This window comes from Labrus bergylta, chromosome 11 (genome assembly GCF_963930695.1).
Source record: "Labrus bergylta chromosome 11, fLabBer1.1, whole genome shotgun sequence".
In the NCBI taxonomy this organism is placed as follows: Eukaryota; Metazoa; Chordata; class Actinopteri; order Labriformes; family Labridae; genus Labrus; species Labrus bergylta.
The window spans coordinates 4,795,875-4,809,545 of record NC_089205.1 but is presented as its reverse complement, the minus strand read 5'-3'; the positions used below and the strand labels follow the sequence as shown (position 1 = coordinate 4,809,545).

Here is a 13,671-nt window from a genome sequence, read left to right as displayed (position 1 = left end):
TATGTGTATTAGTAATTTGAGTGTTATTGCATGGCCTTGCGGAACAGTCTTTACATTTCACTGCACATCTGTATGAGCATGTGACAAATAAAAATCTTGAATCTTGAATCTTGAGGGGAGAGGGATTGGATGTGTGTTGCTGTAGGAGAGCGGAGGATTCAGTGTGGCCGAGGTGTCACACAGCAGCTTGTTTTGGTACTACTGGATCAAAAGGTGACCCTTTGTTTGGTTTGAAGATGTATGAGATAAGATAAAACTACTTTCAGTACATTTACAAAGACACGGTGATACGAGCTGCACAGTAAGTAAGAATCGGGCTGGAAATGTTTTCCCACCTGTTTTTCAGGCTTAATCTTCAGACTGGCTGTTTTGTTGTTTACTTTCACTGTTAGATCTGTTCATATCAAGACCAAAGTTTATCTTACATATTATTTAAATCACCTCACCCAGCTCTACAGTTATTCATAAAAGCATAAAACACTTGAACTAGAAACCTTTGTATTGTACATGGAGTTTCAATTCATAAGCTCTGTGCATGGAATATGAGACACTATACTGGAGAGGAAGAGGAAGAGGAAGCAGGTGACATGAGGCTGAAAATAAGTGAATTTTGTGGATAAAGAAAAGAGGAATGATGGTGAAACAAAGACTATACAGATAAACATGAATACCATAGAGGAGTTACTCAGCTGAACTCATCTTGAAGAAAAGCAGAAGTTCTGTTTGCAGAAGTGAAACTGGCTTGGTTATAGTGCATGTGAGTTTGTGTGAGAACTTTTAGTCTGGTCATCGCTTCCTCAAAGGCATGTGGTGGGGTTGAGTTGAAAGTTTCAGTGAAAGGAGGTTAAAGTCTGGGTTAGCCAAACAGCTGTGGAGGTTAAAGCCTCAATCATTAGTGTACTCACCACAACAGCGTGAATGATGTTCATGCATACTGGAAGTTTTATCTTTTCTTTGACTTTTAGAATTTAAAAGTGTCTGCATTTTGTCTTTTTTTTTTTTTTTTTACTAAAATGACAAAGTCTTGTTTTTTTTTCTATGTTGAATCCTTAAATTAAAGATCAATCAACTGGTGAAAGCAGCATATGAGTGTGTATGATGAGATTAGTTATTTCTGATGGTCACTTTGCCCTCAGTGAGTGAACGTGTAGGAGTGACCTGCGGTGTAGAAACACTAACACAGCTGTTAGAAAGAGAGATGTTTGTTACCTCTCTCCAGGCAGCAGAACCAGAGCTCGGGGATGCTCCAGGACGGACGAGTTGAGCAGAGTGTGACGCAGGTCGCCGTCAGGGTTAGACACCTTCAAAAGTGAAGAGAATACTTTTCAGAGCTTCATCAATTGAAGATTTAAAAAAATAAAATAACAAAGACATGAAGTTATTGAAGAGACACACATATGACACAAGCCCAAATGCCTGCTCACTCACTTTACTTTGAACAATTTACAAACAGTAAGAAAGTATGGAGCACAACTATTACAGATGATGGAAAAACCTTTTTGAGGCAGAACTCAAGACTTTTTTCATCAATCTTTGCAGAGCTATTCAATCCATTAACAACACTAAAATAAAAGATAAAAGTTAGATGTCATTAAAATATGAAGAATAATTCAAAAAGGTATAAATACAGATGGAAGGGTCATGTATTGAAACATGACTTAGACTGTAAATATTAATGGACGAAGCCTGAGTGAAGTCACCCATCTGTTTTGACAGGGGGCGCCAGAGGCTTATCGGCAGCAGCCGCCATGCTGGAAATCCTGTCTCAGCCTCCTCCTGACAAACCATTACATCACGCCCACCTGTCAATCATGTCAGCTACGCGCCTAACTATGGCTAACACTTATCGTTCATCAAATCAAAATCATCCCCCGTACAGTGTGTGCCCATGAGGACTTTAACTAATCAGATGTATTTGTTTATGTACCAGGCCAGTCCATGGTCCCTGCCTTAGCTGGCGTCCACAAGCGGTGATTAAGCATGAATAACCACTGCAGCTGCTTGAAACGACCTCCTGTGACACTCCAAAGGTATCTCACAGAGGATGCACACTTCATCAACATGGAGTGATCATTATGAACCTTTAAGAGGTCCATAATAACCTCACAGACTCACAACCTCAACATAAAAATGACAGAGTGCTCCTAAAGGGCACATATTTAAGTTTCTCTTCTATTTAAGAGATGTAATGTATTAACAGGATCATCACCAATGAATACCATTCAACCTTGTTTAAAGAACAGGCTGCCGATGTGTCCACAGCAGCACATGTATATCTACCATATGGTATCCTGAGTCCTATACAGTGCTTAAATACCTCAATCTTCTGCGCTCCAGCATCGACCCAGTACAGCAGCCTGCTGACGGGATCAAAGGTAAGAGCTTCCACGTTCTGCAGATCTTTCCTGACGACGACCTCCTGACCCGTGCTGCCGTTCAGACACAGGCGCTGCAGGAGAGAGGTCAGAGAGAGGCAGGTAAATCTTACATATCATTCTATAAACAGTAACAAGAGCTCCTGAACTTCAAAGAAAAGTGTCCTGCAGGAGAAGCTTCTCACTCACCTGTATGGTGTCCAGAGAGATGTCAGCCCAGTACAGGCAGTTCCTGTCGTAGTCAAAGTCCAGAGCCACGGCCTCTCTGAGTCCGGCCAGAGGTAGGACTTGGTCTGCTCCTGTGGCCAGGTCGTATCGATGGATGGAGTTCCTCACCGCGTACAGGATGAACTCATTACTCTCTGAGAAAGTACAGGAGACACGACGGACAGATGAGACACTCGGGTGGGTTTTCACCAGAACTCAATGTGACCATGTATAGCAAGCACCAAGAACTGCGTTACATTTTCCACTTCTGTGTCTTACGATTCAATTTACAAAAAAAAAAAACTGTAGTCATGATGTTCTCTTGCAAAAATGACAATTGAGCTACGCAGCAGAGTTTCATTTTCTCATGTATGCCTTGCACCTCCAGTCTCTACTTCTGCAGGAGGTACCAGTTCAGATAGCGCTGTTTGTCAACTATGAACTTTTTTTAAAATCTATTTTCTAAAATCTATGTTGTGCTATCTTTCTATTTTTTGTACATTTTTATTTTTTATTTTTTTTATTTAAATTGTGTACTGTGTTCACTTTCTGTTTGCAATCTTTGCTCTTTGCTGCTGTAACACCGTAAAGTTCCCCGTTGTGGGATAAATAAAGGATCATCTTATCTTATCTCTTAACTGGACTTTTTCTGCAGTGAGGCATATTTTAAGAGAGAGGATGCAGTTTTTCCACAAAATGCAGGGATACAATTAAATTTAAATATCTGCAAAAAGCACTGGAAGAGGCAGCTTGCTTCGGGCACTATGGGGTGCATTCCACCTTTTCTGGATACTTAAGAAATGTCTTCTTATGTTCCCCTACTTTTGCAAATTTAGCTTTTGTCCCCTCAGACACACATTGAACAGTTTTCCCATGCTTACTGTGGGTTTAGTCTACTCTAATAATATGTCTGTACTAACCTGTCTACTAAACTAAGCTTAGAATAAATCATATTGGTCTAGAGACTTTAACTAGTTCAGTTAATTATATTGATGTTTCTTTAAAAATACTCTGCTATATAAAAGGTATGATGTATCTTCCAGATCTTATTTTCAGACACATTCATAACTGTAGGGATCATCTGATGGTCGCAGGTTTACCTCCGACCGGACATGGCAGCATCTCTCCGTCCAGTCTGGACTCCACATCTCCTCCACTGCAGCTGTCGCCTGGTACCTTCCTGTAGCTGCAAGAGGAACAGGACGGGTACTCAGTTAGACCACTAGGTGGTGCTCTAACATTAAACATCTGATCACAGCAACATGACTTTATCACCGTAGCAGTGACAAATCAAAGAGAAAGGGGGATTCTCAGCTGAAGTCAGCTTTTTAAATTAGAAGAGACAGAAAAAAAGTGCAAAAATGTGACAAAAAAGACTTTAAAGGTTCAAAAGAAAAAGAAGGAACAGAAACATTTAAAAAACAAGAAAATGAAATTCTTCACTTCCAGTTCAGGTTTCAGTCTGACTTTTTTTTTTTTAACTTTGAACAGCTCTGCAGTTTTATGACAGAAATAAATAAAACTAAAATGATGCTATATCTTTACATTTGAACTCTCCTCAGGAAGACATGTTTTTTTTATTTTGTATTGTCCATAAAATATAGATTTAACCAACTTTAGAACACAAATAATCCTACTTTAAACCTCCTTCATACTGCTTGAATGATCTGGTAGCAGAAGTGAAGTAACTTATAGTGACTTGTTTTACTCAAGCATGAATGTTTATGCGTTTACTTAGCATAGCTTTTGGAAAATAAAATAAAAAACATTCCTATACCAAACTACCCTTTAAAACTGGTCACTTGCATACTAGCTGTATTGATTTAACAACTCCATCTTTAGGTGAAGACATCTCTTTGTAAGTTTTGATTCAGCTATACTTTCTGCAAGACTTTTATATATTGATATATATCAATCCTCATCTGGTACTTTGACTCTGTAAACTGCTGTTCCTTTAATAGCAGAGACTTCTTACAGAGTTACTAACAATCCAGTCATCTTCATTAACCCTCAGACACAGCTTGTTAAAAAGGCGTTTTATCCTTCAGTTTCTACAAGGCCTAAAAGCTAAGTAGCAAAGACTGTAGTTTAAACTTAAAAGTTATTTAATATTGGGGGCATGAGGCTGATTTAGAGCCCATCTGGTCATTAAACATGGCAATTAAGAGATGCCCATGACTTGAATATATTCAAGAAAACTGGGCAAATGGTGAATAAAACTGGATGAAAAATGAATGCAGCAGATGCCAACATTATGCTAATAAACCAGGCAGAATCTCAGGTTGCACATTTTTTTGAAATATGATGTCAGGGAGTAACAGCTCACCCTTTGCTGCGGCGGTACGTGGTGCCGACAGGACACGGCACTGGAGGAGCGTAAAGGTCACCTACAAACTCAGGGTCAGGCACACACACCTGCAGAGACAAGTCTTCACTCAGCTTGAAGCCGTAGTCACTGAGAGGAGAAAGAGGAAGGAGGAGGGAGAAAGACAGGTGGGGAAAGGGAAGAAAGAAAAACAAGCCGGTTAGCTTCTGCCCTGGTGATTAACGGCGGCACCTGACGTGCATTTTAAAACAGGCTCATTATGAGCTGTGATGGGAGCTCCAGGAGCGTTAAAAAATGTGCAGCAACGGCTGAATCTGACGTCGTGGTCTGTCAGAAGTGGATTTAATTAAGAGTCAGGCACACAGCTGCATCTACCTCCTCATATGAAAGAAATCTTACTCACACTGGAGCTACTGATCAAAGATTTTTAAATCTAACTTTTATGTTCAAGTTATTCTCATTTACACGGGACTAATGTCAACCTGGGGACCTCTAGTAATTACAAAAAAAGAACTGAGTTGGTCTTTAATTACTATCTTGGGGTGATTCTACCATGTCCATAAATACTATATCAAAAACATTAGTGCAAATTATTTCAGCAGACAAAGAAGGCATGATGATATTGGTCTCATGGGAAACCTCTAAAATAGCAGGAAATCCCCGGGTAGAACCAGTTTCATCAAATCAGGCTTTGGGGAGCTGTTTCCAGAGTTCTTTAAAAAAAATGAACCATAATTACAAGAAAATACGTCCCACAACTCTATTAAAGCACGCTCGTTATCACTTCTAGTCAGTGGTGATTCTAGAGTCCGTTGGGGCCCTAGGCAACAAATCATTTGGGGCCCCTCCAGCTAGTGTTCATCACCATTTTGTCTGCCCGTTTCCCGACATTTACTCGTCTGTCGCTTTCTCTGCCAGACAGATAATTCATTTTCATTTTCCTTTGGTGACTTTCATTGAACATGTTAATGTTCAAAGCAAAAATGCATGCCACACTTAGCAGGGCAACAAGAGGGAGGGCTGTCAGATGGGGCCCTTTCAGGGAGGTTTCCCTGAAAGGGCAAATCTCGACTGCTGTGGTTTAAAGTTTGTCAGCCCCTTGTTCCCCCACACTGAAATAAGAAAAATGCTGCTCACTGATTGGTCACATGAAGTCAAGGGGTATCCAATATATTGGTTAGTATGGACTCTCACGCTACCCTTCAAGTTGAACCATACGTCACCATGGTAACCAATCAATGGCACAACTAAGTTAAGTGTGGATTTGACACCCTGACTTCAGACTGAACTTCTACTGAACTGGTGAAACAGACCACAGAGCTTTATCTGTTGTGAACCAGTCATTTGAAAAAGTGTACATTTTAATGAAACATCTGCTTCCTTTACTGACTGGTTTTAAAGAGGACATATTATACCCCTTTTCCACCTTTTAAAACAGTCCCCTGTGGTCTAAATGAAACATCTGTGCTGTGCTTTGGTTTACCAGAATCCCACTGTGACGGAGGAGAGCACATTTGAAACGGAGCATTTTTCTCATTTTTTAAGATTTGTTCAGACCACAAACAAAGGACAGGAAGGGTCATCAGGGTTACCCGAATATATGTTAAAAAACAATGGAAAAGTGGATTATTCAAAATATGTCCCATTGAACACTTATCATCAAACAACCAAGACAACAACAAAAAGCATTTATGACCTATGTATATGTGACATATGTGGATGTCTTGTGCATCAGTGTGTCTCTCACCACTCGTAGTCCTGCCGGGTGCAGGAGCAGTTAGAGATGGTGACTGGCCGGTCGAAGTCCTCTCCGTTAAAACACGTAGCGTGAGGAGCTCGTCTCTTAAACGTTATCTCTCTGCCCAGCAAACAGTCGTTACCGTGCTCGTCTGACGGGGACCAGCGCTTGTAGTCGGCCTCTGAACACGGCACACCTGAAGGAAAACCAAAAGAAGAAAATGCTTTAGATATCTGACATTAATAATTAACTTAGAGTTACTTTTCAAATTATTTTGTGCATTGAGATCTTTTAAGGGAGCTGAAATTAAAAAAATAAAAGCTGCAAGTTTACTTTCATTCAAGTTTAAACTAAAACACAACCACTGGTGTTCAAAAACAAGAGCCAATGCAGAAGTGCAAAAAGCTGCAGTTCCTCAAATGTCCACTTGAGGCTGTATGCAAAAGCCAAGGAACCCCCATTATGTCCGATATTAATTTTTTTTACAATAAAATAAACATGTTAACAGACACGTTGAAAAGTCGGTCTCTAGAGCTTAATTCTGTATTGGAAAAAACTATACATGGGCTAAGAGTTATGCACACATTAGCATAACAAGGGGGATGGCTGAGTTGACTGACAGGTGATCATGTTGTAGCTGTCAGGAGGCTGAAGGCTCGCCTCAGCTCCACTTCTTTGCCTGTTTTTAGATCGATTAAAATTCAGAGATAGAATTTCCAACATGTCAACGGCGATCATTCAGCTTCAGAAACCAACGGGTGACTACGTCCATGACTGATTCAGGCTGTGGTGTGATCTTATAAATAGCTGATGGCCGCTGTTGATGCTCTCTTTCCTCTGACATTCCAACCTACCTAGGACGTCGGAGGTGTTGACCTGCAGGATGAGCCAGCTGTGTCTCTGGTCAGCGTAGGAGCCGAAGATGGTGAAGATGGTGCTCTTCTCCCCAGGTTCAGTCAGCAGCTGGTACACAAACACCTCCCTGTCGGAGAACTTGAAGTCCGTCCACGTCTCGCCTTCATTAGTGCTGAACCTGCAGGGGACACGGACAGAATGTAACCTGTCTTTTATAGAAAGCAAGAACAGATTTTAGCTGTTTCTCATGGGTTTTGTTGGTCTTTTTGCATGTATGTGTTCTCTTGCTTAATTCAGTCCCCAGAAATTTTTTTTCATGCAGGAAGGAAGATGCTTAAAAAAAACAACAGTTTAAGATGGTCATATGGACGTTTACCAGCAATATAAATTGGAATATAACTGAGTTATAAAAAATTGATTGATTTGATTTCAGTGTGATGCATTAATAGTGTAGGGGGGTTAAAAGACACCATTAAAAACAAAGAGAAGCATGTTGAAATAATTAACATATGATTTAAATATATCCTTAAGGATTTGTCTGAGCTCAATAATCAAATAAGGCAAACCTGTTGAGTCAGAACACCAAAATACAGAAGCCCTAAGAGGACATACATCAATATATTTTTCTTTATTTGCACACTGTGAGGTGCTTCAAGTCATAAAAACAGCGTCTCCAGGTCTAATGTTTGAAAATGTTCATTTCGGAGGAACCAACAGAAGGATAGCTAGAGTATAGACAGCTATAAAGTGATTGTTATTGTTGTCCTGGAGGAGCATTTGTTCAGGTCATTTGGACTCACTTGAGGTGTGTTGTGGCTCCTCCCTGTGGGATGGCCATCAGGATGCCGCCGTGGTCTCCCCATGTGAAGAAGTAAGGGCCTGCAAGAGCCTGCACAACAAAAAGCATCGTAAAGGAACTATCAGGGGCAAAAAGCAAACAGGTCATTTAGCTCTACATACAGCTCTTGAAACAGGATTCTAGAGGTGGTTCAATCTAAACTGTATCGATGCTCTGGTTTTGCTCTTTTTAGATGCTAAGCATAGAAAAAGGTGAGCCGTAGCAAAAAGAGCATAAAGGTCCATACAGCCAGGATAAATATACAGTTAGCTCAGAAATGTCTGTAGACGATGAATTGATTGTGACTCAGTTTTACAAGCTGTGTTTTTCTTGTCATCTTGTGTCAGATTTTGGACTGACCTCCTTCCAGCGGGCTCCGGCGCTGCTGGATACGTACACATTGGGCTTGTTGGCCAAGTTCCTGCCTACAGATCCTGCAATCAGAGGACAGAAAGGCTTTTAAACGCACACATTACAGGGGGTTTTCCCTCATTACAGACAGCATTTAACCACTGCTTTAGCTTTCACATAATGGAAAAACTTGTAACCCAAGAAGTCAAACCAAAGCATTCAGTTCCTTGCATGCATGTGACCTTTCTATGCACTCACAGATAATAACCTAACTGTACATTGTTGAGACATTTCCAGGACAAGAATTTCATGAACAGCCCTTGCATAAAAAGTGACTTTAAACATCTTAAAACGGAGAATGCAGAACACCAAGAATGATCTACTCAGGCTATTCACAAAGAAATAAAACATGCAGAACAGAGCCCCAGCCTTCTTATTAATCCTGCAGTGTTTCTGGAGTGTCAAAATAAGAGGTCAAAAGATTGCAATGATTCTTAGCGCTCGCGGTTGCATAAGCAGAGGTAAGTATGATATTGCAGAGATGTGTAACGTTTTTGTTTTGTAAGCATGGCAGTGTTGAGGGATGTTTTTCATGATACTATATGGTGCAAGACTCTTGTGAAATGTATTGATCTTTATCATTCATTTTATTGCAAATCATCGCGGTGAGGGGGCCTTCAGTTACTGTTACAACTATCTCTACTTTCAAAGCCAAACTCAAAACCTATCTGTTCTCTCAAGCACTAAGTTAAGTGTGGATTTGACACCCTGACTTCAGACTGAACTTCTACCGAACTGGTGAAACAGACCACAGAGCTTTATCTGTTGTGAACCAGTCATTTGAAAAAGTGTACATTTTAATGAAGCATCTGCTTCCTTTACTGACTGGTTTTAAAGAGGACATATTATACCCCTTTTCCACCAAGCAAGTCATTACTCTTGGGTGTATATGTGGGTATGTGTAAGTGTTTTGTTTTGGTACTGTTGTTGTCCATAATCTGATTTTTGAATCATTTTCATGATTGTTGACAGCTATTTTGTCTCTCGTATTCTTATGTTTTTCGTTTTTTTTTTTTAAATCTTCAATGTAAAGCACATTGAGCTTACCTGTAATGAAATGTGCTTTATAAATAAACTTCTATTCTGTTCTATCGCACACTGGAACACCAATGTGTGCACTTAATGGAGAACAAATGCATCCAGCAGATATTGCGATGTCTTGCTGGATAGATGCCGTGAGTTAGGGAGCCAGAGGAAAGGTCAAAGGATCATCGAAGTGGATTTCTTTGCACCAAGAAGAAGAGCCTGCACACTTACTCAATGCCATAAAACGTGAAATAATGACAAAGTGTCGACCTGATGGTGGAACATTCAAACACGCTAAACTAAGATTTAGAGCATGGCTTCCTCCGATCCTTAAAGAACAATTGATGGGCTGATCAGCAGCAGGATCTACATCTGCAGCAAACGGACGCCTGCTTGTAAACGCATAAGTCAATCGTATGAATCAAATCTTTAAGGGTGAACGGCTTCCAGAAACAGAGATTAAAAAGACGGGGGAACAGTTGTAGCGTCTCCGTCGAGGGCTGTAAGAATGCCTCCGAAATGAATTACACCCCATCTCTGTGTAAAAAACGGGTTAATGACACTCATTAAACATCATCAGACAGACAGCCAGAGACTCCAGACTATAAAACCAAATGTTCCTACACAGGCTCACAGCCTCTATCAACACATGCGGTTACTTTAAAAGTGTTTTCCAGAGATATATAGAGTAGCAAAGCATCACTATTTACACTCTGATCACAGGCAGCATCACTGAAAGCTTTAGAGAGCGGACACAGAGGGGTCGATCCCAAGCTTCAATTCACTCAAGTCAAAACTTAAAACACTGGAGGAAAACATGTTCAGGTTGTGTTATGTTCATCTTTTAAGATATACACTCATATGTATATGTAACGACAGGACTTGTAGGATTGCAAAAGTTCAACATCTTATAAGACTGTCAGTTCATGTTTTTTTTTTCCATTTCTATTTTTCAACAAGTTGAGGAGCATGAAACTTGAGACAAGAGGATAACAAACTAAAATAATGAGCGATGGAGAAATGGAAACAAAGACAAATGAGATATGTGTCCTTCCTCCACAACCACCGCCGTCCTCATTCATGCACGGCCTGCTCCCACCTCCACCTCCTGTGGGGAGGAAGTGTGGACAACAGGAACGCGAGGAATACAAATGAGGAATCCTTCCTCCATATTATGCCATCTGCTCTTTTTGTAAAGCGTCTCGAGGTAACACTTGTTATGAATTGGCGCTGTGTAAATAATGATGTTTGGATTCAATGGTTCTTTTTGAAGGCTCATAAGTAAACACATGCTTTTTTTTTTGTTCATTCATCTGAATTGAACCATCAATCTTTAAACCACAACAGTTCAGCTAACTTGTTGTATGTTCTTTGTTTTTCAGGTTTGAAGTATCGTGTTTCCTTTCTCCTCAAGGGCTCTTGTATTTATCTGCACTTTGCATGCTTTGGTATGATGTCATGACTTCTTTTTTTTCCATGCTTTGCTTTCAAATTTAAAACTCTGCTGCTCGCTTACAAAACAGCAACAAAAACAGCTCCTCCTTACTTTAATGCTCTCATCCAGGTCTACACTCCCTCCCGCCCACTACGCTCTGCCAATGAAAGGCGTCTGATCCAACATTCACAACAGGGTCCTAAGTCTCTGACTAGACTCTTCTCCTCTGTTGCACCCCGGTGGTGGAATGAACTTCCAAACTCCAGTCCCTCTGCACCTTTAAGAAAAAGCTAAAGACCCAGCTCTTTCATGAATACCTACTAACTTAATGATGATGGTCTCCATATTATTGATGATGATGATGGTTGTGATGATGGTTTTTGTTTGATAATGACGACTTATAAGATGGTTTCTATACTGATTAGAGCTCTCAAGAACTGCCCTCAATGTTGTGCTTTGCCTCTGGTCCCTTCCTGTCAGCACCTGTGTGTCCAATCAGACTCAAAGCTGATTGTTTGCTCTTACTGACATTGTTCCCTTTTTTTCTAGATCCTTGCTTGTGTTGTACTTACTCTCTGATGTACGTCGCTTTGGATAAAAGCGTCTGCTAAGTGAATTGTAGAATTGTTGGTTATCCTAATGTTTCATCTGTGAAGTTCAGTCTGATATGTTTTTACTGTTTTTACATCCCAAACAGTTCATCACATATCTGTTTCATATTATTGTCTGAATGGTAGTTTATGTTGAATCACACCTAACAGGGCTTCCTGATACACAGTATTAAATAATGATTAATGATACATGTACAGTATATATAAATAATAAATGTGTGCCACTTGTTGAACACTGTGATCGTGATTTTCATGTGACATCTTGGTCAAGTGTGTGTAGGAATATATGAGCAGTTGATTCAGGCTGTTGTTTATGTAAACATGTCAGAGTCCTGTGTTTGAGGTGTGTGTGTGTGTGTGTGTGTGTGTGTGTGTGTGTGTGTGTGTGTGTGTGTGTGTGTGTGTGTCTGCCTGTATTCATGAGTGTGTGTTTGACCCGCCGTGTGCCCGCTGGGTGCAGCAGCAGTAATTATCCCATCTGCTTGAGAGCGATAACGAAAGAATGGCGCCGGCAATTGCCAGCCCTCCCTCTACTCTCTCACTCTCTCTTGCTCTGCCCCCTCTCTCACTTTCTCCCTATGCCCATTATCTAATAAGAATTTAATTAGAGGGACTGGCTGGTTGCAGGGGAAGCAGTCTCCTAGACACTGAAGAGTATCAACAAATCAATGCTTTTCATCGGCTGTAAACAAGTGAGGAGGCTGAGACTAGAGGCAGAAACTCGGCTTCAGTAACGGAGCACAGGAACTGTTTCCACTTCACTCTGAGGGGCCTGATCCACAAAAGGATTGCACAGCTTTTTTGCCTGATAAACAGACTTTTTGTGATTCACAAAAAACATACGCAAAGCCCCGTAACTGTGCAGCAGAGCAAACAGCATCCACGTGGGTCAGTGCTGCCGAGCGTATTTTAATGAGCCATTATGCAGTTGTCTGGGAAAACGTGGCCCCAGAGTGGAAAACGGTGTCAATGCAAAAATCTCTGATTCATAAAAACAGGTGCTAATAGCCACACGCAGTGGAAACCTTACAGTCTGTTAGGAGTTGGTGGTAACTGTGCTGCAGTATTTAAATAATGGAGATAACATGCATAAACTTTCCAGTGATCAGGAAAACTTTTCTGCCTCTGAATTTGTTTAAAATAAATTATATATTTTAAATATTACTTTCACATTTCTTTCATTCTCTTTTCATTTGAGACTCTGAACAGGTATCTATCGGCAGTAAAGTCCAAACCCACAAACTTCTTCAACTGGTCCAGAACTCTTCTGCTCGTATCATCTCCAGATCCTCCTCCATTAATCACATCACTGCTGTCAGTCAGCAGCTTCATCGGCTCACAGTTAAACACCGCATTGACTTCAAGATTCTGCTCCTCAGCTTTAAGATCATCCATAACCTCACTCCGCTTTACCTCTCTGAACTCCTGCATACAAACACACCTGCACTCTCAGGTCTTCTTCTTCCATTCAACTCACTGCACCACCCGCCCGCCTCCATAATAATGACTCTCTCTCCATTTATAAATCTAATCTAAAAACACATCTTTTTAAACTGCCATGTTCTGTTCATTCTCCATCCTGTCTCATTAATCCTCTACATGATTTTTATACACTTTAAATTTGTCGTTTAATGTTTAATTTTATCCATGCATTGTTACTTTGTTGTTTTTATCAGAGCACGACCAATTAATCGGCCAGCCGATTATATTGGCCGATATTAGCATATCCAGTGACTATCGGTATCTGCTCATTTTATCGCAGATATGCACTGATATTAATAGATTCATTCAGCAATCAAATAGCATTTAATTTGAGTTTCATTGTATAAAACTAGCAGTTTCTTTCACC

The 13,671-nt window shown here is 40.5% G+C and overlaps 1 protein-coding gene across 2 annotated transcripts in view; it reads right to left on the bottom strand.

Annotated features, from left to right (window-relative positions):
• The window catches only part of sorl1 (sortilin-related receptor, L(DLR class) A repeats containing), an 82,359-nt gene that overhangs the window by 24,059 nt on the left and 44,629 nt on the right, over window positions 1-13,671 (bottom strand). For both annotated transcript variants that reach the window (XM_065959962.1, XM_020644864.3), the window contains exons 11-19: window positions 8,700-8,773; window positions 8,302-8,390; window positions 7,501-7,679; window positions 6,656-6,842; window positions 4,909-5,037; window positions 3,683-3,768; window positions 2,565-2,737; window positions 2,318-2,449; window positions 1,210-1,301 (exon numbers count right to left, since the gene is read on the bottom strand). In XM_065959962.1, coding sequence (XP_065816034.1) covers window positions 1,210-1,301; window positions 2,318-2,449; window positions 2,565-2,737; window positions 3,683-3,768; window positions 4,909-5,037; window positions 6,656-6,842; window positions 7,501-7,679; window positions 8,302-8,390; window positions 8,700-8,773 — 1,141 coding nt within the window. The remainder of the gene's footprint in view (window positions 1-1,209; window positions 1,302-2,317; window positions 2,450-2,564; window positions 2,738-3,682; window positions 3,769-4,908; window positions 5,038-6,655; window positions 6,843-7,500; window positions 7,680-8,301; window positions 8,391-8,699; window positions 8,774-13,671) is intronic.